This window comes from Sciurus vulgaris (assembly GCF_902686455.1).
Source record: "Sciurus vulgaris genome assembly, chromosome: 8".
Taxonomy (NCBI): Eukaryota; Metazoa; Chordata; class Mammalia; order Rodentia; family Sciuridae; genus Sciurus; species Sciurus vulgaris.
In genome coordinates, this window is record NC_136468.1 from 110,958,052 (window position 1) to 110,985,248 (window position 27,197).

Genomic DNA, 27,197 nt, shown 5'->3' on the forward strand with positions numbered 1-27,197 from the left:
TTTAAGGCTCCTTTGATCTGCAGGAAAAATCTACCCAAAAAGAAGGAGGCGACCCTTGGCACAGTGGTGATGCCCAACAATGGACAGAGAGGTACTGAGCTGCTGTACTACCCGTGAGTTTTCTTTATAGCTCCACTGGGTTCCAACCTGCATCCCCAGGCCTACAAAGGCCTAATGACTTCCCTAATTAGGTGTCATGTGTATCTCTCCACAAGGTCTTAGTAGGTCACTGTGCCACTAGGCCACAGGAAACTTTCCAGAGACTGCCAGGTGGCTCCTGTTCTCACCACCTGCTGGGTCTGGCCGCCCCTCCTCCTACCCTATCAATCTCTGAAGGAGCAGCCCCCACCTCTGCTCTGCAGCTCTGCACACTCTGATGAGCACCTGTGTATCTTTGCTGTGGCAGCACTGTGGGTTAGTGGAGGCACCCAGGGGTAGCTGCCTGGAGTGGAATCCCCATGCACAGCTGCTGACCTGTGAAACTGTACTTCTTGATGCCTCAGTTTCCTCATTGTATGGGTATTACCATAGGGCCTACTTCCCAGTGTTGGTAGACTCTTATGTGAATTAACATCTGGAAGGCAGAGTACTATACTAGTGTGTGCTAAGTTAATGAGTTAATTTGTTGCTCTCTTCTCTGTTTGGATTCTACATAGTAAGACATTCGCCTGGATCAGGTCAAGGGTCACTTGTCTGTACTTGGCTTAGTATCATCCACACCGAGACATTAGATCCTTTTCAAGAAACATCCTTGGACCATTGCAAAATAGTTTGCCCCATCTCCCAAGGAATGAAACAGACTATTAGATACTCTCTGAATATTAAAGGGAAAGTCAGGTATATTAGGAAGCGGAGGAGGGACCTCCTGACCCTAGTAAAAATCCTATAGCAACATCAATGTTAGGCACTTCAAGGATCCCCCAAAATCTCAAAATCTCAGTGTCTCTGTCTCTCTCTCTGTCTTTCTCTGTCTTTCTCTCTCTCTCTCTCTCTCTCTCTCTCTCTCTCTATATATATATATATATATATATATGTAATCCTTATTATCATCATCATCATCATCTATATATCTATATATACATTACAGGTCCAAAAAAAGAATAAACGATAGTAATAAAGAAGATCAATTACTCCAAAACCAAGTAAATAGTAGTAAAGAGATTTATGAGAGATCTCTTTTCTCTCCCATTCCTCCTCAATATTCTTTTTCTTTCCAACTCCTTTACCTCTCTTTTCTCCAAATGTCTTTTAAGTGCTCATAATGTAGAGATGAAATTTGCTTTCTAGCATTTGTTTTGGTCTCTTTTATACATTTTAAAAAATGAGAATTTTTATACTTTTTCTTTTAAAAATTACTTTCTAAATGTATTCAAACATCAACAATTGTTTTTGCATGAGTCAGTGACTTCAATGAGAAACAAATTGGTCTTCTTTCATAAGTGGCTCTTTTTTGAAGTCCTAGCAGACAACTAGATGTAGAACAAAGAGCCTGTGCCAATGTCTCCTCCCAGAGCTAAGGGGCAGAGACCAGAGGGCAACCCTCAGGCTGTTTGGGGAGCATACAATTGGGACACAGAAGTCAAAGAGGCTGCACCCTCGGTCAATCAGACTGTGGGTGATTAATGAACAGTCCTCTTCTAATCAGGGGACTTCTCTCTAAATCATGAGGCTGCTGCCTTGCTAGACCTCAAGGTATGTTCAATGGAAATGGACAGGCAGATTCTTTTCATCTGTGATGACAAAGTTGATTAGGACCCTTCTTGGGCTGTGTATACTTATCCTTCTCATATTCCCCTTCCTCATACCATCAGGCCAGTGAGACCCTGGGCTCATTCTCAGGACCATGTGCCTGATACCTAGCAAAGCCACTGGCATGCATTCAAGTAGGGGACCTTGACATATAACATGCAATCTGAAATTTCATGGCTGCTGAAACACAGATTGCTGGATCCATCCTAGCATTTCTGATCAAAGAGTCTAGGGTCAGGCTAACAAGTTCCCAAGAGATGCTAATGCTGCAGATTTAGGGGCCCCACTTTGAGAACCAGTAGACTCCAAGTACTCAAGCTATGCACATTAGTATTGATGTGTTGAGTAAACAATGACTCATTCAGTGTGAGGCGTACAAATTACTTCCAGGTAACTACCTTCTTATATACTCTTAAACTAAATTTGCATATGCTACGAAATCTTAAACTGGTTCAATATGGTCCAGATTCATTTGTGAGACCAAGGCTATCACGTGACCCTAAGCTCTGGTGAGGCACACTCTGGTGTAACTCAGAGCAAGTCTTGGGAGAAAGTCCAGTCTGACAGCTTTCCGTGGCACCAAAAAGGCACAGCAAGATACAAGCAGGGTCCTCTGCAGGCAGCCCATATTAATGAAGCCCTTCACCAGTGAACATGTGGGTCCAACACAAGAAAGGTTAATAGCAACACAGGGACAGGAAGAAGCCCAGAGCCACACAGTCTGTTAGCCAGAAGTAGGATTTCAGGTTTGAGGCTGGGATCTCCAGTAAGAGTTCAATTTTAAAGAGGCCTGGGTCCTGATTTACTAATGCTAGAGTGACAACAAAATTCCTGATGGCTGGCATCTCAGAGCTAGGCAGTGATCAGAAGTCTGTAAAGGCTTGATGTAAATTTAGAGAAAGGTGGAAATTACCAACCTAAGAGGGCCTGCTTTTTTAGTGGCAAATTTTAAATCTCTGTAAAAGACAATCCTGGTTGGAGTCCCTTGACCTGGAGATGTGCAGAGGCTGGGAACCCAGGAAAACCTGAGAGTTATTCTACCCAGAAGTGATGCAATGAGAGGAGTCACCTAGACAGATGTGGACTACTGATCTCAAGGAGTGCATTCTGGTGAGGATCAGCCCCAATGGTATCCTTAAGCTGAACATGGTAACTCATGCTCTTTCTTAACTATGGCCTTATCATCTTTGACCTTTCTTTTTTTAAATTTTAGTTTATTGGTTCTTTTTAGTTGTACATGACAGTAGAATCCATTTTGATAAGATTATACAAACATTGGATAGATCTTATTTTAATTAGGACCCCATTCTTGTGGGTGGGCATGATAGTGGGATTGGTTCACTTAGGTAATTGTGTACAGAGGAAAATATGTGACAATAGGAAAATTATGTTAGATTTAATCTGTTGTCTTTCCTTTTCCTATTCCCCCCCTTCCTTTCATTTCCCTTTGTCTAAAATACTGAATTTCTCTTGAAGTTCACCTTGTTTCAAAACACAGTCTTCTGTATTCAAGTTATAGCAAATTAGGTTCTCTACATGATTCTCACTCAGCAGAAGAGTCAATGAGTACCACTGGGAAACCTGGACACAGCCCAATGACAAAGTCACCTGCTAGTGATGTCTTAAGGGCTGGGGAGATAGCTCAGTCGGTAGAGTGCTTGCCTTGCAAGCACAAAGCCCTGGGTTCGATCCCCAGCACCGCAAAAAAAAAAAAAAAAAAAAAAAAAAAAAAAAAAAAAAGTGATGTCTTAAAATTTCACATAAATTTTGTGAAATGTATGTAAAATGTTTACCCATATGTTGAAGAAAACTAATATTGTGATGAAAGTTTTCCAGTAACTTGTCTAGCCCTGGAATAGAACCACCAAGTGTCCAGACCCATTCTCCTAGGCCTTAACACTCTGGGTTCTAGTAAACTGGAACTACCAGCTTCTTAAACTGGTCATTTTAGACGTGCTGTACATTTCCTCTGCTGGCTGAGATGTCTACTTCCTCACCAAAGTTAGTAAATGAATATGTTTAATGATCAATGAATAAATGAATATTTTAGTATTTTTTAATTTGTCAAAACCCCACAAAATGAGACCCCACCCCCCATGTGATGGGTACATCATCACTATCAGAACAACCACAGCACCTTCTGCAATCTGGCCAACAGTTAGTGAGAATAAGCCTGCCTTCTGTTAGTACAGCAAGCATTTTATCATCTGTAGCCAATGTCTTAACCTAGTTATTTCCTCAAAAGAAAGATTCTTCCTTTAAAAACTTAGAAATTAAATGTTGATGACATCATTCTATAAATCACAGTGATTTTTTTTTTTTTTGAGGGGGTGGAAAAGGGGGCTTCTCCTGGATATAGACCAAACACACAAACAAAATCAGTGAAGAAACACATCATGGGGAGTCTGGGAGAGGTGGTCATTAGAAGGAGGACTTAAAATCCAGATGATCACAGGCATCCCATGAGCTCATAAAAAGGATTGCTCAGTGAAATTCATCTCTCTGCTCTGTGGTGCCACTTAGGACTTGATATCCCAGGAATTTACACTGTTTAAAAAGTTATTCTTCAAATGAAAACATAAGCAAGCCAAACCACATCCAGCTGCCAACCCTGTTATTTAAGGATGGCCTTCCTCTGGCTGACTCCCCAGCCCAGGACACAAGAGCTGCCTCTTTAACTGTACTTCCTTCAGCCTCTGAGGCCAGGAGCTCACCATGGGAGCAAGACAAAGTCCACAGACCCTCTGGAAACTGCCAAGGACCACAAATGTACTCTATAGGACAGACTAGGAATGAGGAACCATCCCAGCCTCCCTTCCTGTGTGTCTGGGAACAGGCAGGCTCTCTACAGAAGGAACCTGGAGGCTCAATACCTGCCACTGTGTGAGGTTCCTGCACTGAGACCTACAATTCCCTGCATGGGTATAAACATATCTATTGTAAAGGGGTGATATAGCTCATAGAGGTGGGTAGAATCATGGGGCAGAATATAGGGGAGGGAAAAAAAAAAGCCCTTGCCTTTTCCTGCCTCAGACCCTTAGCTATGTGAACTAAGGTGGATGTGACTAATTTACTACATGAAAGTGACACAGCCCAATACTAAGCGTCTGACACCTTTTACAAAGCTCCCTTTTGGCTGAGGTCACTGTTTCTTTCAACATCTTCTCTTTGCTTGAGTCCCAATTAAAGTGCTGGAACTGATGGCCTCCCTCCAGCTGCCACATGAGGAGCAGAGACACCATTCCTAAAGCTGTGTCAGATCATTTTCTTTAAAAACAGTCCAGAGCCCCAGTGCTCACCTCCCAACCCGTAAGAACATACGTGCATTTTTATTTGTTTCTAAATCAAAAGAAGCTCGAAAATAAAAAAAAAAAATCATTATGATTTTCAGAAGGAATCATGAGCATCCAATTTCTAATACGTTTTACTGATAAGGATCTTTCATGTCAGAACTATACAGTTGAGGGTTGATTGTGTTTTAAAAACTCTTTCTCTAGGTGCTGAAAAGGTAAGCTTGTCTTTTATTAAAACCACTGTTTAAAGAGAAGGGAGAAACCACACCGACATAAAATGAGCAGATCTGTTTTAAGCAAGGGTTAGGAAGTGCCTCAATACCAGCTGGTCTGTTCAGCCCCTCCTCAGAGCCCTTTGATATCATCTTAACATGTGATCATCCAATACAGGGTCAAAGTGTGCTCCATTACAAAAATCATTCAGGAAATTTGCTGGCATTAATTCAAATCCCTAACCTCCCACCTCCAAACCCCATCCTTCCTTTTATTAATCCTGAACCCCTGCCATGCTTCACAGCCTTAGCTATAGCCAACTGCAAGCCCCTTCCAGCCCAGATATAATCCTTCTCTGTAAGTATTTTTTGCTCTATGTTCCTGCTTAAATCACTCAGTCTGTCAGACCTCAGTTTCTGAAACTATAAAATTGGGGATGGGGTGGGGACAGTAACCTGGGGTTCTGAAAACTTTAACAGCGTCAGAATCACCTGGAGGACTTGTTAAGGCACATGTGGAGCAGCCTCATCTTCAGGAGGGTTAGGTGGGGCCTGAGAAGTGAATCCTAATAAGTTCCCAGGTGATGCACATGCTCCTGGTCCAGGGACCACACTTTGGAAACCACTGCACGAACTCATCTCTGAGGCATTATCTCACAATGCCATTTTCTTTACAAAAAAAAAAAAAAAAAAGAAAAAAAAGAAAAAGAAAAAGAAAAGAAATTAACCAGAAAATATATAAGAATAGTGAACAAACCAAAATACACTCACTGGTAAAATTTCATACATATTCAAAAATCATTTTTAAAACTATGATTATGTGACATACTTCTTAAGTAATAAGGCTTTGTACTTAAAATGATGACTACTCTGTAAAACAAAGAAATGCAGAGAAGCTCTTACAAGTCAACTATCTGGAGTATGACCCCTGGGAGCCAAGCCTGAGGAAAAGTCACAAGACACCTGCTTCAAGCATGGGCACCTCCCCTGTTGGTGCAGTGTTGCTCTCTTCCAGTACTCAGTTCTACTGCTGTTAACAACAGCTACAGGGAAGACACACACACACACACACACACACACACACACACACACACACACACACACACACCCCAGTGGCACTACAGTGGAAATGGTATGGCCTTGCCTAGAACAACTAAAGACAAAGTACCCTATAATCCAACAAGTCCAATCCTAGGTATACACTGAGGGTGGGAACAATGTTCCTCCAATTTTTGTTCACATGTCCCACAGAATATTGTGAAAATTTATATACCCTTTTGCTCATTTAGCCATCACCTAGTGCAAGAGTATAGCTAAATGGTAGAGTGCTTGCCTTGTATGCTCAAAGTCCTGGGTTCCATCCCTAGCATTAAGCAAAACAAAATCATTATTAATTAGTTAATTAATTAAATTACTTATTTATTTATTTATTTAATAAGACAGTTGCAAAGGATTAGGCAAATTCAGGTTATCATCCCAAAACTGAAATTTTAAAGTAAATAAAATAATAAAACTCTTGCATAGCTTTTTTAAAGGCGTTCATGAGAATATAAAAACCCAAAGTGTTGTAATGTTCACAATTATCCATTTTAATAATTCTTGAGCAAAGTGTTTTTAAGAGTTAAATATTTTATACTATTTCTTGTCCTGGTTTTCCTAGAAATACTACTTCCATTCACTTCTGTACCAGATAAGCAAATATATTTTTATGCTTGAAAGTTTTCCATCATACTTCTCTACAACACAATATTTATAAAAATTTTAATTTTTTCCTGTGATTTGTTAACATTTTAATTCAAGGATTGAGTTACCAGTCACAGCAACAGTTATAGTAGCACAAAACTTCCTAACATAATTGTAATGTATTTTAATCAACATCAAACAGAAAGTATGTAATTCTATTGGTAGTAAAACTCCAAGTACTATGAATGAAGGAAGCTTTGCCAATATTTCATTTGTACTTTCTGTGTATGAAGCTGTAATTCAGTTGTCCACAGGCACATCCACTGGCAGATCTGTGGTAAGAAGATGAAGTGTGGCAATTGAGGATATGGGAATTAATTCCCTAAAACCTGAAATCCATGGATGATGTTTTCATTTGCAAAAGATGATTGTAAATTGCACGTATGCCTGCACAGATCAGGTTGTAAGTGGACCTTGGAATGGTTCACTCAGGAAGCTGCTCTCCTGGCTAAGTAAACTCAGAGCCAAGGATGCTCGTGGCAAGCTGGGGTTACTCGTCCAATCCTGAGGTCAATGGTCATTTCCTTGGAGTTGTGTCTGGGACTCCATCTCTGCCCTTCTTTTTGAGACCAACCTCTCACATGTTCCCATAAGGATTCGCAGGCACCTGACTGGGCTAGTTATCACACCCTCACTCCAGATGGGGCAATGGGATAGTCTTGGATGGTCACCTAGACCCTCACTGGCATCAATGTGGCCTTCACCTGTATATGAGTTGGAAGAAAAGGGTAATACATTAACATCCACTCTTCAGTTGTCTTCCTGGCACCTGCACATGGGAGGGCCGTGGCTCCTCCTGCAGCACCAGCCTCTTACCTACCTTCCATTGACCACACTCTGCTTCTCCAGCCCACTGGGCAGAACCACAGTGATGTCCAGGGTACTGTTTCGTAGTGCCTCCTTCATGTGGATCAGGTTCTGCTGTGAGCTGAGGGCTGTATCACAGGGGGGTCTCAGATCCCCAGGAACATTCAGAGCGGCAGGCTTTCCAGGAGGTGGAGGAGCGCGAGCCTTCATCTTCCTCCTTGAAAATGACAAGATTAGAAGAACTGGATGAAGCAGAAGTTTTCACACTGGCTTCACAACAATTCATTATCATTAGTGTTCATGCCTCTCTTCAGAAATGACTTGTGTGTGACATGATCTTTTTATTTGTTTATTTTTTTTAATGTGGTACTAAGGATCGAACCCAGTGCCTCCCATGTGCTAGGCATGCGCTGTACCACTGAGAAACAGCCCAAGCCTGGTATGATCTTTGTAAAGTCAGTATAGCAGCAGCATTCCACACTCGCAGATAACACCCTCAAGAAACTAAACCAGTTAAAAGAAAAACAGAGGAAGCATATTGAAAAGAAGAGTTCCTATAAAGAAACACCTGAAGAATGTGGTCACCTCCTGGGAGGAGCACTCTTCTATTTTCTACAGGACCCTAACAAGGCCAGGGTGCAGCTGAGGTTACATGGCTTGGCCCTTTCTGAGTTACAGGTGGGGGACACATTACAATTAGGTCAGCAGGCTCCCCTGATATCCTGCTTCAATCCTGGTTCAGGTCAGGAGCCAAAACCAGTTCCGAAGGTCTGGAATCCATGGGTCCATGATATTGAATATACTGGGATCATATCAAGCCATAGAAACTAGCCTTGGTCCAGCACCTGTTGACACAGTGGGTGAATGCAGCTGTTTGGCTGCGAACGATAGTGTCATAACATGTAAACCTTTCATCTTGGTTTCCACCAGATTTCAAACTGTGTCTTGAATGCTCACCTCACCTTGTAGGAGATTCCTAAACCCCTGCCAATGAGTCACTCACTCGGATGAACGTTTTTACAAGTTCTTGTTTCCTCCAGATTAGTAAGGGAAGACAACTGACCTTTTTTTTATAGATATTTTATTTGATATGCAAAATACATATAGTATATATGTACAGATATGTGTAAATATATACATTTATGCATATACATTATGTCTATATATCTATATAGATATATAGACATAATAAGTACACATATGTATATAGTCATTTATACTTAAGGACCCTATTTTATATACATCCTGAATATTTTATTATAATAATAGCTAGTATTTACTCAACACTAAGCATTCACTATGTCCTATGCTAATAAAAACCTTATTCAATAGTTACATCATTCAGTTCTCAAAATATTTTGCAGCTGAGAAAACTCAGTCCTGAGAGAAATCCATAGCTCACCCAAAGGCAAACAATCATTGGGTGTCAGGCAGAGATAGAAACCAGATTAGCTGACTCCCAAGGGCTTGCTCTTCCCCACCCTGCAATGCTCTAGTCACTGAGGATCCACAGACAGGCAACGTGAGCTCTCCAAGTCCTGTAAACTCTGCTGCAAGGCAGCCTTCTTGGAGGCAGGAAGTATCAAAGACACATGAATTCTATTTCCAGAAATTTATCCTGAAGAAATGATAGTACTGCAAGATCATACTGTGGGAGATTCAAAGATTCTCATTATGACATAACTACTAATGGCAAACAAGTTAATAAATAACCTAACTAAACATTCATAACTAAATACACCAAACAAATAATTTAATCATACACCAATAAAAGACAATGTCAAAAAATAATGGTTCAATGTTACACTGGCAATAAACATGTTTTAAAATATACAATCTAATGAGCAAAAATGCTCAACAAAGATTTTTGGTAAAATGAGCTCCCAAACATTATTTACTTATGAAAATTTCATTTTTAAAGAGAGCAGTAGATCATGAAACAGTCTAGAAGAACAAAGAATTCACTGACATCTGAGTGACGTATGGCATGGCATATGTGCTGCTATTTTATTTCTATGCATTTTTAAATTTATTTTTTTTGGAGTGGGGTATTGGGGAATGAAATCAGGGGCACTCAACCACTGAGCCACTTCCCCAGCCCTATTTTGTATTTTATTTAGAAACAGGGTCTTACTGACTTGCTTACCGTCTTGCTTTTGCTAAGGCTGGCTTTGAACTCCCGATCCTCCTGCCTCAGCCTCCCAAACCTCTGGGATTACAGGCATTGCAATTCTGTGCCTGGCTGCATTTTTAAATTTCTTAACTTTTTTGATAACGTTGTCTGCATACTTGCTGCTTTTTAAAATGAAAGAGTTCTTTTAAAATGGGGGGTGCTGGGGTTGTGGCTCAGTGGTAGAGCAACTGCCTAGTATGTGGAGGCACTGGGTTTGATCCTCAGCGCCACATAAAAATAAATAAAAGAAATTAAGGTAAAATTGTCCATCTACAACTAAAAAAAAAAAAAAAAAAAAACCTAATGCTTAAAAAAATCAAAAATAAAATAAAATGGGGGGAACAACAAATGCAATTCAGAAGAAGCTATAAATTTACTGATGTTCAAGTCACTGGTTTATATAAGACTCAGGAATAACATATCTCATTCTCTACTATGATAAGTAGGCACAAATTAATTCTCTTCTTTTTCTTGTTAAAAGTCCTGCATTTATATTGTAATATTTATAAAACTGTGCTCTCTCTCTCTTTCTAATTTCCTTTCATTTTATGCAAATAAAAATAGTCAACATTTAACCATGACATTATTTAGTCTCTACGAGGAAGGACAGATGTCACCCCACTTTGGAGATGGAAAAATGAAGAACAGACAGAATCAGATCAAAGAGTCATTAATCAATATTGGGTCCAGGCTTAGAAGACTTGTCTGTGAGTTACATGCTGATAGTTGCCATCAGGAAAAAGAGTGTTTATTTGACAAATTGTAGGAAGTGAATACATGTTCAACTTAGCTTGGTTTAAACTCCTTCAGAACATGGGGTCCAGCCAGAAGCAGCTACTGATGCATTCTTTTATTCAACCACCACTGTGCAGGAGCAAAGGGCTGAAGAGAGGCAGAAGTTTGAATTGCCCCCTTTGATCACCCCAAATACACACTCTGTCACCTCCGGGTATCATCCCTTCTACCCTTCTCTGCTCTAGTCCAAACCATCATTCCTAAGGGATGCACAAATGCAGATATGTGCAACCATGTTCTCTCTCTCTTCAATAGAGCAACTTCTCAGTCAAATCTACTGCTGATGTGGACTCTTTCCTTCCTCAGTGTTCACTGAGCATGAGGGCTGTCCACCTTCTCATATGTTCCCCTTCCCACAGTACACCCATTACCCACCTAGTAGGGCCCATGGACTATGAGCATGGTGCAAATCTGCAGGCTGCAAGGACACCAGGGAAATGTTTGCCCAGCAGTGTGTTGTGCATCATGCATACATATACATTAAATTGACCAACATTTAAAAATATAGAATATTTAACACTCACAAAATAAACTGCTGGTTCCTTTTGGAAAAGAAAAAACTTTCACAGCAACAATCAGCTGTGTGCTTTCTGTGGGCCTGCTGGCTCAGCAACATCACACATCTGCCCCCTGTTGACATCCAAACCTCTAGAGTCTGAACACCGGCACTGACTCTGACTCTTGAGCTTGAACCACTCTCCAATATTCTCCATCCTCTGGCATTGGGTCTCCAGTTCACTGCTCCTGGAAAACCCACTAGCAGCTCCACCTGCTTGTGCCTTGCCATCCCCCCTGCCTTCTTTGTTTGCTTACTGCATCTTGCATACTGCATCTTCTGAGAGCTCCTCACTGGGTGCTGCAGGCCTGGCTGAGATCAGTGCACTCAGCCTGGAAGCACCTGGAAGCTTAAAAACACTCTCGATCCATCAAGGACCAGTTATATCCAAATATCTGAGATTCAGTTTATGATAATAGATTGCAACATTTCTTTAAAATGAAGGCCCATATTTATTAAAGCATTAAAACAGCATGATTGCAGCTATCATTTTTAATCATTTGTGAAAGCAATTAATATACTGTACAAGTCTACATTTAATAGATGTGTTAATGAATTTAGGAGCTTGTATGCTTATTTCACAGAATGCCAATTTTGAGAACTATACATAAAAAATTTTTACTTCAAAACCATGTCTGAGATATGTATGCAGTGGCTCTATATCTGTGAGTGCAGGACCCCCGTCTGAGAAAACCATGTTCGGGATGCCAGACACAAGGGCTTATCTCACTCCTCATGATTATTAATCTTTCTGTAAAATATGTGGGTACCTCACTTCTTTATTATTTAACATCTCTGGGGAGCAGGAGATGCTAAATTAAGGCTGTTTGTGTTTTTAATATGTGGCACACTTTCTCTTCATATGTATAGGTACAGACTGAAATACTTAGGTCCAGAAATGTTTTGGATTTCAGATTTTTTTTTCATACTTTGGAATACACTAATGAGATTTCTTGGGGATGAGACCCAAGACCTAAACACAAAATTCATTTATGCTTCCCCTCATAGGAAACAGGGGAGGGGCAAGATATGTCCACCAGGAGAAGGAGCCTCCTAATGGGAGCAGGACAGATGGTAGGCATGTTGAGGTCAGTTTGGCTGCAGGAGAGTGAGGAAGCCTCATCCTGACTCCCTCCTCCTCCTCCTCCTCCATCAAAAGATTATGTGCAGATACTCTTGGAGTTAAGCTTGTGTTTGCCAAGGACGTATGCATGAGGTAGCAGAGTCTGCTATGTAGAAGGACCACACAGTCTCTACCAGACTGCTTTCTCCCTCTTTGCTTTGTGCCTGCGGTCAAGGCTTCTCTGAAAGTGTACCCTGACCTTCTCAGGCCAGGTTCACAGAGTGAGATAAAAAGTGTTCAGTTCCTTCACCTGTGAGTGGCTCAGCCAGGAGAGAACCACTGTTTTCACAGGAGAGGCCTGACTTGTCTTTGCTCAGTGTTGAAAAATCATAAGCATTACCAAGCGGGTGGCGCTGTTCTCAAAATGCTGTGTGGATGCTGTGCAGTGGAGTCTAATTGAGATTCGACAGTGTGGGTGCAGTTTAAATGGAGCAGGATTTCTGCACAAGTCTAGGAAACCATGGGATCTGGACCACACCTGGTTCCTCCTAGGCACACCCAGGACAGGTGTCACTGGCTGAGGGCACGCAACCACCCAGGCCAGGCAAGCAGGCTTTGCTTCCTCTCTCCCCGCACCCAGCAGGTGCAGGGCAGGTCCTCTGAACTCTTCGGGGGATGAATCATGGAGCACATAACCCAAACTCCCTCCAGTCTTCCAGGTTAGAAAGCTGGGTGTGCCTCAGCAGGAACTACTTACAAAATGAGAAGTAGATATAAAAACATTTCTGGAATTTCAAAGGCCATCAATCATAGCTTAAAACCATCACACATTTACTGTTTTGGGGCAATGTTTGCTAATTCTCACATCAGCTGGGTGACTCCCAGCTGGGTTTTATTTTGAGAGCTCTTCAATGTGTGGCAGAATGCTTGAAATCTGCTCCCTGAAAGTCAGAGAATAAGAAGACTATGTGGGCAAAATGGCACAGGGAATGCAAATCTCAGGCTCCAGGAGCAGGCAGCTGAATTAAAACCAAATTCCACAGGTGCCAGCAGGTTCCCCGCTGGGATGGGATGGCCTTGGGCCTCCCTGGCCTGAAGACTGCCCAGGGGAAATTCACAGTGTTCTGTACTCCCCTGGACCCAGAGTCCAGAGGGCTTCTGCTTTATATTTCTGCCATGTCTCCAATCAGACACGAAGGTATAACATTTTCTTATGGTCCAAGAATACTGAATGCTGAAATCAATGGCCATGTAAATACCAGCTCACTTGAATGATGTGACTATGTGATTTATACAATTTACCATTTGGTTACTCTATCTGGCTGCTGGTAAACAGCTCTGCTCCCAGGGAACTTCAGAGAGAAACCAGGCACACCCCAGCCCCTCCTGGTTACCAACTCAGCTATGAAGCAAGCCAGGCTACAAGGCCTGTTTTTGCTGCAGGCAGAAGGGAGTCACCTGTCTCTCCCTGTGATTCTTCAGTATTAGGATGTTATTGCCAGACATAGCTATAGATTCTGTTCAATTTCAAGAGAACAGGGACAAGCAAATTGCTTAGCACAAAGAGAGTAAAACGGTGACCACTACATGAGAGAGTGAGTGTGGGAGTGAGGACCCTGGGACTGAGCTCCATGTGCCCAACTTTGGACAGAAGTATGTCCAGGAACTCTGATCCATTAGCACTACTAAAGGCTGGTAGGAGTAGGCTGCCAAAGAGGTGTATAAGGCCTCCTTACCAACAATACCAGCTCCCACATCTCTAACACCAACATTCATCAGACTTTAAGCTCTCATTGTCTGAGCAATGATCAGTCAGTCACCATGCCAAATACTTTGTATATATTCAATCCTCACAAAGACGTCATACTACAAGCTTACTACTCCCATTCTACAGATGAGATGCCTGAGGATTCAACAGACTAAGCAACGTAAGTAATGTAATCCAATCCATAGCTAGCAAGACTGGAATTCCAGCTCTTTCTGAGCCTAGGACCCTCTCTTGTCCGTTATATACTGCTGTCTACTTAAGTTCTTCTTGAAAACAAAGACCCCAGGATAACCAGCAACTCCCGTGCTAAGTACTAGAAAACTGAGTGTGAGGAGAGGGACAAGGATGGGGAGCAACCTTTAGAAAAGGTTTCCAGCACACACTCAGAGACAGACACCCTCTTCTCTAATGTGTGGTCCAGAAAAGTTTGTTTGTAAACAAAACTGGAGACCTTGAGAACATCATTCATGGTTAAGGTTCCATATGGCTCACACAGAATCTCAGGGGCTGTGTTCATCAGCTTCAGGAAATAGAGGAAAAGTTGGAGTTTCAGGAATCTGAAAGGACATGCCCAGGGCTGATGTCAGGTAGCCAGCTGAGCTGGGATAAGCCTTAGGTCAGTCTGGAGAGCTCCTCTATGCCTTTAGGGTCAAGCACTCCTTTGAGCATCTAAGAGCTGCTACGTAAGCAAGACGCCCCAAGGACACTTCATGGATTCAGGATTGCTGCAAACCACCTTGAAGAACAGGGACCCCAAGTTAGATGTACCCGTAACACCTTCTCTCAGAGCTCAACACCTCCCAAGCTTAGAGCAATATTTCTTCTAAAACAAAATTTCCTTCTGATGAAGGAGAGATCAGGAAAATCCCACCAAAACTTTCTCTACTGTCTTTGCCATTAAAAATAAAACTTAAAACCAGAGAATCAAGCATCAGAAAACCCAGATAAGTAAAAGCTAAAATGGGTATCTATGAAACAGGCAGCTCTCAGAAAAACTGTGGCATGGAGACAATAAATACCAGCCTGGTCCAGTAAACTTGGGGATATGGCTTCACTCATGAAAACATCACATCCAAGGCAACATAAGGGCACTGTCTTCTGGAAATCTGCCCCAGGACACCTTGTTAGAGCTACAAGGTCCTGGTTCTGTGCTGAAGTGTCAGAAAGATGTCAGCGCAAATCCAGCCAAGAGACTGCCAAGCTGTTGTCCTCCAGCAGATGACTTTATCTGAGCAAGCTACTGTAATTTGTAAGCCTCAGCTTCCCCAAGAATTGAACAGAGGGTGATTTGGTGTTTATCAGTTGAGTGTGCATGGGGATTAAATGAGACGACTCCCATGAAGTTTCTGGTGTGGCACTAAGATATGGAAAAGGCAATGCTCAATGACTGGTAATGAATTACAATTATTTTTACCATGACTAGCAAGGTTTACTCTTTGGGATTAAAAAGATAAAATCTCTCATCTCTTCAAGGGTAGATTAGAAGCCAGTTCCTCAAGATGCCCAATAAAAGGCGCATTGATACAGAAAAATGCATTCAAAACTGACTATGGAATCCTATTCAAAATAGAATTTCACAGTTTTGACCTGGTCAGTGGGAGAAGCTTTCAGTAATGCAACATAAAAAGATTAGCTTTATAGATAGGATTCTCTAAGACATAATAACAAAAGCTATCCACAGCCCTAACCAAACTCTAAACTCAGGGGGCTGTATATATGGGAACACTGCTATCTCACCACTCATCAATACACATTCAAAGAGGAACATTTGAGAGCTAAATCCCACAGCTATTACCCAACTCCCAGTAAGTTAACAAAGAGCCCAGAGGTGTGGATCACTTAGCTATCGACAAATACTCGCTAAGCACGGCAACTCCTGCTTCACATATCAGATAAAAACTAGAGTTGCTGCATTGTTGAATATTTCAGAAAAAGAATAACCATTTAAAAAAAAATAGGCAGTGTTAGCTTACTAAGGTTTGAACATTCTTAACAGATGAAATAAATCAGAGGAGAAAACTTACTGAATCCCAAACCACCAGGCAATGTTTGCATACATGGCAAAGCTGTCCCCTGCTCTCGCCTGGAGCTGGCTTGCTTGGGCCCCTGAAAGGACAGCAGGAGCTTTCTACTGGAACCAGTGCAGTCCCAGGAGTTCAAGGACAGAAACTGCTCCTTATGCCCTGCTGGAGGAGCACAGCCTCTGATCCGACCCAGCAAGTCATTTATTCATGAGGTGCCACATGATGCAGTGCTTCCCCAGCAGCTAGTGGTCTGCACTCCCAGCCATGAAATCACAAGTTGTTTTGCAGAATAATAGCAAGAAAATTGTCTGGGTTCCCCCCGTTCAAAGTCACAAACCCTCTAAACCCAGAAAACGAAAAGGAAGCAGGAAGAGTTATATAGGAGGAAGGGCATAGCTCATGGGGAATGAAGATGCCTTGGCAGCAACCTGGCTTCTTTCTCCCAAAGTGGGTTCAACAACTTCTGGGAGTTGGCCAGTGTGAGAGTGCAGGCGTTCCCTTGGAGAGAAAGCCTAATTATTCTTAGAGAGAAAGCCAGCTAGCTGTCTTAACATAGCCAGCCTTGTGCACTTAAGCACGTGTTAAATTTGCATAAAGCAATTCTTCCTATCATCTCCCAGGCATGACTTAGCACCTTCTTTTCCTGAGTTTTGATTCTGTTTTTCTTCCTCCCAAAGCTAGACAGCCAGAAGCTCATTGTTTTCTTGCAACCAGTCTTTTATGTGACAGTGTGCATTTTCAAGCTTGAAACATATATTTGGTTTCTACCAAATAACACTGTCCTAGGACTCCTAGGACTGCTGCCAGATAGATGGATGCATACAGACTGACAAGCCCACTAGCCTGCTGTGCTCTCAGCTCTCCTCTCAGCCAAGGGCCTGAGAAGCTCAAAGATGGTACCGCAGGTATGGGGATGGAGGGATCTGGTAATCACCTCCAGATTTCCTTCAGCTTTGGCCACTGCTCTCATCTCTGTGAAGCCTGCAGTGTCACTGGCATCAACCACATACCTCTCCAGCAGTACTCGAAATTCTGGTCAATCTCTGTCTCCACTGGGAAGGCATAGTTCAGCTAGCACAGCCCTGAGGAAGTCCGGCATGTACTCTGCCATCTGTCTCCAGTAGGACACTCACCTCCTGCAAACGTCCTTATTACACAAAGACCATACCACACCTGCTAACACCTGGCTCCACAACTCCTGGAGACTGCACAAGGCTGTTAGACTTTAAGCCCTAAGGATGCCCAGCAAAGAGCTCTCTATGTAACATTGTCTTTCCTCCCTTTATGTCTCAGCTGATGTCTTCATTATTTGCCAAGGTTTCTACCTCACTGTGTTTTCTCCCTCCTTCTTCTCTTCCTCCTTCCACTCCTCCTCTTCCCCACCTGCATACTGAGAATGTAACCATGGCTTCTCCAAAAGTTCCTCCGAAACTATACCTGATATCTCTTTCCTGCCCATCCAGTGCTGGAAGGTGGCTGGTGGAGCTGCCTGTGTCAACAGATAGCAATATGAGGCAGGCAGATGCTGCAGAGACAACCATTCCTACGCCACCAGCACAGATGCACCAAGAGGACTTCAAAGGAGCCCGGACAAGAGGACCATGACAGGGTGGGGCCAAGCTGGGAAAGAATTCCCATGCACTCAGAGGGAGGCCTTCCACAAGAGCAACAGGGCATCAGGATACCTACAGCACCAGAGGCAATAGAGACAACCAGTTAGGAAACTATAAAGAACTGAACTATAAACTAAAACTATATACCAGCTAAGGACAGCCCTTGACCCCAATGCCACCCAGGTCATGAAGACAGGACCCTGAAGAAGAGGAACCTGAGAGTAGACATAGCAGCCAGCTTCTGCAGCACAGGCTCTGCACCCGTGGTGAGGTCTGAGTGGGCTGTCAGAAGAGGGAGGGAAAAGCTTTTGGCAGGATCCTGGATTGAAGCCATGATTTAGATCAAGCTGAATTATTTACCATCTAAGAAATGGGACCATTCTGGTAGATGATGCAGGAAAAAAAAAAAAGGCTCTGGGACCTGCCTAGACATCTGCAGGACAAGAGAACTGGCAGAGGTATGACTAGAATACCTTGAACTGGACCCATGACACAAATGGGTTGTACATTGTCACCTCATCTCCATTTTTGTAGTAAGAAATGGAAGTGTCCCTCCCATAAGAAAAGTGGGGGAAGAGAAGAAAATAAGAAGAAAAGAACTATCATCTGAGAGCCAGTTTCACTGCTTTTGCTTTTTCTGGAAGACCAGCAGGAGGTTAGAGTTTAGAGATCCCCAGGTCCATCTGGCTGTTTGTGAAGAAGGACTGGAATGGGGCCATGCTAAAGACCTACAAAGCTGAGTTAAAGCTGAGTTAGGGAGGATTCTGGGTCCTCCTGCTGCATTCTTGAACTGCAATTTGGGCAGCAAAGGGTATTTTTACTTTCTTAAGAAATAACAATCTGATTTTTTTTTTTTTTTTAATGACTGAATATCATTTAGTGACATGTCTTCCTGGCCTGTTTGCCCATTAGTAGCCACATTCCATGAAAGTACCTGATAAGTGTTAAATAACAGATATTTGTGGAAACAACCAGGAGTAAATTACATAATACATAACTATGGAAATGGCAAACAGTCCACAAGAGATACAGGAGAAAATAAACACGAACAGCAATTAAGTTCTTGAATATACCAGAATGAAATTTTACAGACATTCTTTGAAGGTTTCATCAAATTTTGGGGGTATAATAGTTATCTAGTCATTTACATCTCTCACCCTTTGGTTTTACATTAGCATCAAAGGAGACACGCAGGCCAAATCAGCACTAATTTCAGCTCAGAAGTCCTATAGCAAAATTGAGTTTTCCTCTAGATTTACTAACAGAATTGGCAAGGGGCAAGAAAAGTCAATACAACCCCTATCACAGGCAGAACAGAAATGCCACACCTAGAAGGCAAGAAAATATTAGGGATACTGATTTACTTTTGATAAGTCATACAATGTGGGTGTTTTGTTTTGTTTTGTTGTTGTCTTTTTTTTTTTCCTTCAGTGGGGGGGAAAAAAAAAAAAAAAGAAACAGAGTTGTATTAAATCCCTTTCAGCAAAGTGTGAAAAAAAAGAAGGAAACTGAACAGGAATACTAAGATAAAAACTGCAAAGCCAGGAGTTAGATAGGATGCCATACACTCTGAAATGCATCTTGGCTGCTGACTGATAAGCCTGCTCTATTTCTATTTACTTTTGTAAATAACTGAAAAGCAGTGAAATCTGACTAACCAGCTTTCCACACAACCAGTAACTGATGGGAACAGAACAGGGCACAGAGAATTTCTCAGGAAAATGAACCCAACCCCATGCACCTGGGGCCATGGACTCATGTAACATGATGGTTCAGAGAAATGACCATTCACATGATGCCCCCACTAGCCAGGGGTTCATGAGAAATGTCTGATTTCTGGACCTGCATTTTGATGACTTCATTATAACCCTGCTTACAAACCTGTGCTATAAAAGCACCTAGATCATATACTTACTACCTCAAATTTAATCACCTCACAATCTTATTTCTGCCTGTGTTAATAAATAGAACTTTCATAAATGGAAATGGCACTTTTTTTAGGATGACATTATTCTATAATCCAAGATACCTTCAGCAAAAATAGCATTGAGGAGGGAAGATGTGAAAACATGTGCAGAAATAGAGGCCCAGAGTCGGCCTGCTTCCATATGGACATTTTCTGGACTAGAAGCTAAGTGTTAGGTGCCTTTAATTCGCCTCTGAAAATATGACACTTGATAACCTCGTTGAGGCTGTTTCTCAAAATAGGGACTAGGCCTCCCAGCAGATGTCTGGGCTGGCGAAACCCGAGCTGAGCAGCCAGCACAGCCTCTCCTTTCCCTTCTGACAACACTCAGACCCACTGCCATCCACCCGGGGTGCAGAGCTGCCCAGCAATGTCAAGCCCAAGGTTTTGTGCTTGGCCCACTCACTTCCCAAACAACACCAATAGCAAGAATTTTAAACAAAGAGCTGTGAGGGGAGGAGCCCTGAGAAACACTATGCTGAATTAATAAGGGCACACTGTGCAGACATGCACCAAGTAAGTGGTGGGCATGGGCCTTGTGGAAGGCATCAGGTCTGCTGGACCTGTCCCCTTTGAAAAGAGAGGACAGAGGGGAGTGGAGAGAGACAAGAAAAGAAAGAAAAAGAAAATAAAGGGGAGGGGAGGAAAGGCAAAGAAATGAAAAGAAAGAAGGAAGAAGAAGAAGAGATTGGCTCTCTCCCCCAGGTTGACACACTCTCTAAACTATCTCCTCCCCTAAGCTGTTTCAGGTGATCCTGCAGGAAAACATAAACTTCAAAAATTCCTGATCATTCTCACGGATGTCTCAAACCTCAGCAAGGCATTTTCTCCTTCATTGGCCTGCATCTCCACCTCCATCATTCTCTTAAGTTAATTAGTCTGATTGTTCACAACTCAGGAAGAAACACACCACCATTTTCTTTTTTCTTTCTTTCTTTCCTTTTGTCCTATCCCTACATTTCTCCAAGTTAATTCTTCTGAGTTTCGTATCATGGACCCCAAATTCGGTGGGTCAGTAGTTCCTTGCTGTATCCATATTGTTCCTGATTTGCTGTGGTTCTCCAGGTGTTGGATCTGCCGCTCTGTGACAAGTGGCAGGTCAGGATCTGAAGAAGGCTCTGTGTGATATTGCTATGGAAGTCCAGCCGCCTTATGTTCCCTTTCTATCTCCAAGGGCATCCATCTGGGGCCCTTTCTTTAGCTACCACCAGTCCTAACCAGACACAGAAGCTGTGGTGGGAAATTTCATGCACAACTTTTATATGCAGAACTTTTATTGCAAGCTGTGATTTCTGGGGAGAAACAGCATCACCCGGATGGTAAGCCAAACACCTGAAACAATCTCAGATATCCTTGACCTTACTGTGACCACCACCTGGGATTTCTCACTAGCTATGACAACTTACCTGCCCCCAGGGCAGATTCTGGTTTGGAAGGGCCTGAAGACTGTATGGTCTGGAAAGCCTTCTTTATGAGAAGGAACAGAAAAGGACATGGTGAACAGGGGGCAGCTGGGCTTTTAGTTTTAAGCAAAGGCACACATGGGGACCCAGTTACCCTGCTCACTCCCCTACCCATGTGGCCCCTCTCCTCATCTGCTTCCTTCTACTCCCTGCAGAGACAGAGCACTTCAGTTTAAATGAACCAATTCAGCTTCTGGGCATCACAAGAAAAACTTAGCAGAAGCTTGGACATTTCCTTCAATAGGAACTATGTTATGTTTTCAAATGAGTTCCTCCCCTCTTATGTGAGCACAGGCCTGGTCTCACTCAGTTTGTCTTCCAAGACAGAAGAAAACTAATACTTATTGAGACTTAAAATATCAGAAGTTTTCCAGCAATTCCGTGCGGAAGTGTCATCCGTTAAACAGATGGGGAAACTGGGGCTGGAAGCCCTCACAATGAGTGATAGGAATATCCCAAAATAAGGAAACCCAGTTCTTGTTTGCAAGAGACTTAAAATAAAAGGGGGAATTTAGACCTAGAGAAAGTATAGAACAATAAGCACAATAAGACAAGAGAAATGAGAGATTTTATAAGGCATGCAAAGGAAGAGACAATTAATTCTTCCAGTGGAGATTCAGGGAAACTTAACAGAAGAGAGACCCTGGGGGAGTAATTGGAGGTAACACATCCAAAGAAGAGGAAAGAAGCCACCTCTAGGAAGAGTATGTGTCTGAACAGTGGGGAAAGGGCTATAGGGGACTCAGCAGGAGGGCACTTCCCTCTGGGTGAACAAGGTTTGGAAAGAATTTAGGGATATGCCTCTTTCTGAATGAATGAAACAGCTTATGATTGGCAACTTATGCTTTCTCATTGTTAGTGTCACCACAGATCAGAATCACACTCAGTCCTTTATATGAGCTGCTTAAATTTAGCACAGTGCTATGGGAAAGAGCTGGGGTGCTAAGGAGGAGCAACCAGGTTGGATCCTGCTTCCACTACCTGCCAGCTGGCTCTTGGCAGCTCAGATTTCTCACCTGAAAAGGGAATCAAAACTCCTCCAGCTCAGGTAAGATGCATGATATATAGAACAAAGCCATTCACACATCTGGTACATGATACTCTCCACCAAAAAGATACATATATAACGAGTACAGGAGGAATAACAAGTACAGGAGGAGCTTTCTAAGACTCCCTCTCTAGTTCCTATCCTGCCACCCTTAGTGGCAACCCCCACCACACAACCCTCTCTAGCACTGACTGGGGTGGCAGTGGTCTGTCTTCTTTAAGTCTGAGCTTGCCAGGACCATGTTAGCAAACTTCAAGTTTTGTCCCACAGACTCTGGGTCCATCCTGCATACAGCTCATCCAAGTAAAGCCCAGGGGAAGATTGAAGTTTCTCTCTGATAACTCCAATTCCTATTTCTTTCTAATCAAAATGGAAATGATGATATAAAGTGCTGAGCTCAGAGCTTGGCCCAGGGAAGCTCTTAATAGAAGCTTGATTCCCACCCCCACCATGCACACACACTGCAGAATGTGCCATCTACTCAGTAAGGTGATTTGTAACTATTGTAACTCTTTAACAGCTGATAAAAGTTAATGCTTCATTTTTCTTTAGCTTACTTCTAACCTACTAAGATAAAGATTTTAAGCCAATAAAGCAATATACTTCTCCATATCCTCATAATTTGTCCACAATTTTTGCTTCCTCTGTGTTCAACAGAATGTTATGCTGAAACTTTACAAAAATAATTTTAAAGTATAAATTTCAATAATGTTGAAATCGAAGTTTAACTAAGATGCAACAGTAAAATTTACTTTCAGACTTTGCTGATCTTGATGCACATGAACATTAATGAAGCTGCTTTACTAATCTATTTTTATAAAACTTTACACACAATAAGATATGGTAACAAATTATGCCACAAATCCCCACAGTTTTGCCACTAGCTTTGAAGTATTAATGTGATAATGTTTACAAATACAGAATTATTGTCATATGTTCTCCTTTCTGGGATACCTTGGGTTGTACGATCTGTGCTTCAAAAAGACAAAAAAAACTTTCAAGGGGTGTATTCTAGGAGCTGCCTCTATTTCAGTAACATTCAAACATTAATAATGAAAACCAAGGATATATTTAAATACAGCAATATATTAGTGATATGTACGCAGTGTTTTAGATAGTGACCAGGTCCCCAAGAAAGCATAACAGAATTTCAGTCTTAGAAGCCTGGGGGCTCGTCTACTCTCTGAAAGCCATGAGCGAGCTATCTGCTGACATCTGAACATCCAGGAAACTGATGTAACAGGTAGCTTTGTCGACATCCTTACACCATCCCAGGGCTTTAACCCTCAATGGCATTCCCCAGGTGCACCACAGGAGAATGGGAAAAGAAAAGAAATTCCACTTAATCCCAACCTGATGAGGTGGCTGGGGCTCACCAGGCTGAGACGTGACAGTGACCCAGGAAGACAGAGCCCCAGAGACCAAGCCACTTGAGAGTCCCCCTCAGTCACCTCAAAATACTCAACTGTACTGGCATAGTTTTAGCATAGTAGAGTTTATCATCTACCATTAAATGTCTTGAAATATGGGTGCAACATGACTAACTTTCACACCTGAGCAAGTTAGGGGACAGTAGGATACTTTTCTCTAGCAAGGGCAGCTAAAGAAGTCTTTGGTCCTTTCTTTTCACTTCCTCCCCACCTATGAGGGTGGAATTTCTGCCCTTGTCTGTGTTTCCTGTACACAGCACTTAGTGATTGACAGAAGGGCAGGGCAAAGTTCCCATTTTTTTCTGCTAAATCCCCTATTTGGAATTCTGAGCAGTATTCTCGGGCAGAGGAGTTGTGATGGATTAGGAGCAATTCTTTGTGTGCCTGCTCCTACAAAAGCACATCCACCCACCTCAGTTGTCCAGGAACTTTTGTTATTCTTAAAAGCCATCATTTTCCTTTTCCTTTAATTTGTAGGAGAATAGTAAATACTGGAGCCCAGCAGGCAGGCAGGCATGGCCAGCCTTGAGGATACTTGGACAGGACCTTAGTCATGCTGGAGCACCACTCAGAGAGAGAGATGGGAGTGGGCATAACAACCCACCTATGCATGATCATAGTCACTGAGTATTTCTTCATAAAATGGCAACACAGGATATGTTAGTTTTCTTTTGCTATATAAACATTTAGAGGAGGAAAGATTTAGCTCACGGTTTCAGTCCACAATTGGTAGACCCTGTTGCTTTGAGTCTCTGGTGGACAGAACACTGTAGTAGGAGAGCACCGCAGAGAAACCTGCTCTCCTCATGGCACCCAGAGAGTAAAAAAGGAGAGAAAGGAGCAGACAGGGAGTGCCAATATCCTCTTCAAGGGCACTTTCCCAATGACCTAACTTCCTTCCACTGAGCCCCATGTCCTAACAGATCCCCTACCTCCTAATAGCACCACAGGCTGATGACTGGTCCTTTACACATAGGATTTGGGAGACATTTCAAATCTAAACTATAGTCAAGGGTTTTTTTGTTTGTTTTTAAGTTAAAGCAAAAGAAAAATAAAAACATTTTGATATTGAATACATACCAATCACAGTCTTTGGTTCACTTGCTTTTTAAGCAAGGCTTTGTCTTAGGAGGCAGCAGCTAGGAGCCTACGATGCTCCAGTCCAATACATTCACAGTGCCCTCGCTCAACATCATCACCCTGATATCTGCTCTTTCCTCTGTACAGAATGCTCACCTCTTATTTCCCTAACAACTCTGCCTGATCCCTAAAGAAGCAGGTCAGAAAACCCTTCTTCCAAGGGTTCCTAGAGGAACAGATTCTTCATGAAGGCCTAAGAAGAAAATGACCATATCCCTAATCATGCCCACTCCTGAGCTTCCTTCAGAGAAGCGGCACATGTTAAAGTTGAGCCTTTGGCCGCCAGAGAAGCCCAAAGGTGCTACATTTTTGTGTGAACATGATTGACTAGCTTGGTTCAAAAACAAAACATACAGTTTTCACAGTATAATTTTTTCTGAGTCCCCAAACAGGAATGCTGGTTTCTTCAGGCATCATTTCATTGCTATTAAAAAAGGCTGACTGGCCTAAAATAAAGGAAATGTTTCCTCCTGTCTCTAACCACCAACAGACTCTCTGCACAGAAGCCCTGGTACACCTCCACCAAGTCCTACCCTGACAAGGCCACGCCCATCCCAGATGCAGGCCCACGGTGCTGCGGCATGAGTTCCCCTTTTTTCCATATGCTGTCCTTTCCCCCCATTTCCTTCACAGACTCAGGCCTTCAATGCATGATGAAGAGAATAAGACAGGTGAATATGCCTTCAAAACCAAATAATCCTGGTTTTCTTTGAATAACACCACATAAAAGAAGAGAGTTAACACCCAATGAAAGAAAAGGCTATTCTGTTCATGAAGTCATCAGTGATGGCAGACTGTGCTGCCAGGTGTCATGACCCACACTGCGGGTCATGAGGCTCACAGTGGGTCACACCCAGAATGCTAGGTCTCCATCTCACTTCACTCTGACTCTGTTTCCGTTCCATCCTTTCGCTCTTTTTCCTAATGTATGGGCTGAAAACAAGCTTCAGGATTTCTGAATGATACAACCCATCAATGGAATATGATAGTTATAAAATTATAATTCTGAAGATGGCATGGTAACGCAGAATGCTTAAAATTAAAATGTAATTCATTTAAACTATGTCCAACATGTACATATGTAAGGGAACAGAAGGGAATGAATAAAAGCAGTGATTCATGAGGAATGAGACTATAGATTATTATTTTTCTTTATTTTAAAAACTTTCTATGATGTCATATTATTCTTACAATTAGAAATAAGCCAAGGTATACTCTCACATATATCCACAAAGACACTGTGCAGGGATTTTGGTGACTAGTTCAACCAGGACATCCATACCCTGGGATACTTCTGAGCAATAAATAAGGGGAAATGCAACAATGTGGACAGGTCTTGAAGACATTATATGAAGAAAAAAAGAAATCTCCAATGGTCACATAGGGTTGGGGGTATGGCTCAGTGACAGAGCACTTGCTTCACATTGTGTGAGGCCCTGGGTTAATCCTCAGCAAGGAAGGAAGGAAAAAGGGAAGAAGGGAAGGAAGGAAGGAAGGAAGGAAGGAAGGAAGGAAGGAAGGAAGGAAGGAAGGAAGGAAGGAAGGAAGGAAGGAAGGAAGGAAGGAAGGAAGGAAGGAAGAAAGGGAGGGAGGGAGGGAGGGAGGGAGGGAAGGAGGGAGGGAGGGAGGGAGGAGGGAGGGAGGGAAGAAAGAGAGAGAAAGATCACATACTTTCCATTTATATAAAATTTTTGAAATGACAAAAATTGCAGAGATGGGGAAGAGATCAGTGACTGTGGGTTGGGGACAATGAGAGAAAGAGGAGGGGTGAGACTAGAAAAGGGCAGAGGGAGACTTCTGTATCTTGATGACACAAATCTGTATGTGGCCACACACTTACAACAACATCATCTTCTTGGTTTTGGTTCTGTGTTATAATCGTGTATATTATACAGGGAGAACTGGGTGAAGTTTCACAGGACCTCTGCACTATCTTTCCAATTTCCCATAAATCGTCCATATAAAAAGTTAAAGAGGATAAGCTAAGGAGAGAATGACTACTATGTGAAAATGCTTTCCTCATGCTGGTCCCAGTTAAGTGGCTTCACTGTTGTCCTCCCTCACAGTGCTGCTTTCGGCACCCACACCTGTGTCAGATTCCTACCTTGAAGGCCTCTGCTCCAGTATAACGTCTTGTGCAAAACCTGTCAGTGATACCTTAGATGATAAACAAGATCCTGGTACAAAAAGGAAACAAAAGAAAAAGCAACACACCAAGGATATTCTAGAAGTCCTCTTATAGATTTCCAGACTAGTATTCCTCTGTATGCCATGATTTCAGTATTATTTTATTTTCTATATACTTACCATCTGCCACTAAGACATAATGATGATACAATCAGTTGTCCCCAGGT

General features: G+C 42.4%; 1 protein-coding gene across 12 annotated transcripts in view; it reads right to left on the reverse strand.

Annotated features, from left to right (window-relative positions):
* Nucleotides 1-27,197, reverse strand: part of COBL (cordon-bleu WH2 repeat protein) — a 264,580-nt gene that overhangs the window by 176,362 nt on the left and 61,021 nt on the right. For 11 of the 12 annotated variants that reach the window (XM_079150327.1, XM_079150317.1, XM_079150326.1 and 8 more), the window contains exon 2: nucleotides 7,818-8,021. In XM_079150327.1, the coding sequence (XP_079006453.1) occupies nucleotides 7,818-8,021 (204 nt within the window). Of the gene's footprint in view, nucleotides 1-5,746; nucleotides 5,924-7,817; nucleotides 8,022-27,197 lie in introns of those variants that run through there. The other variant, XM_079150324.1, reaches the window with a different exon arrangement.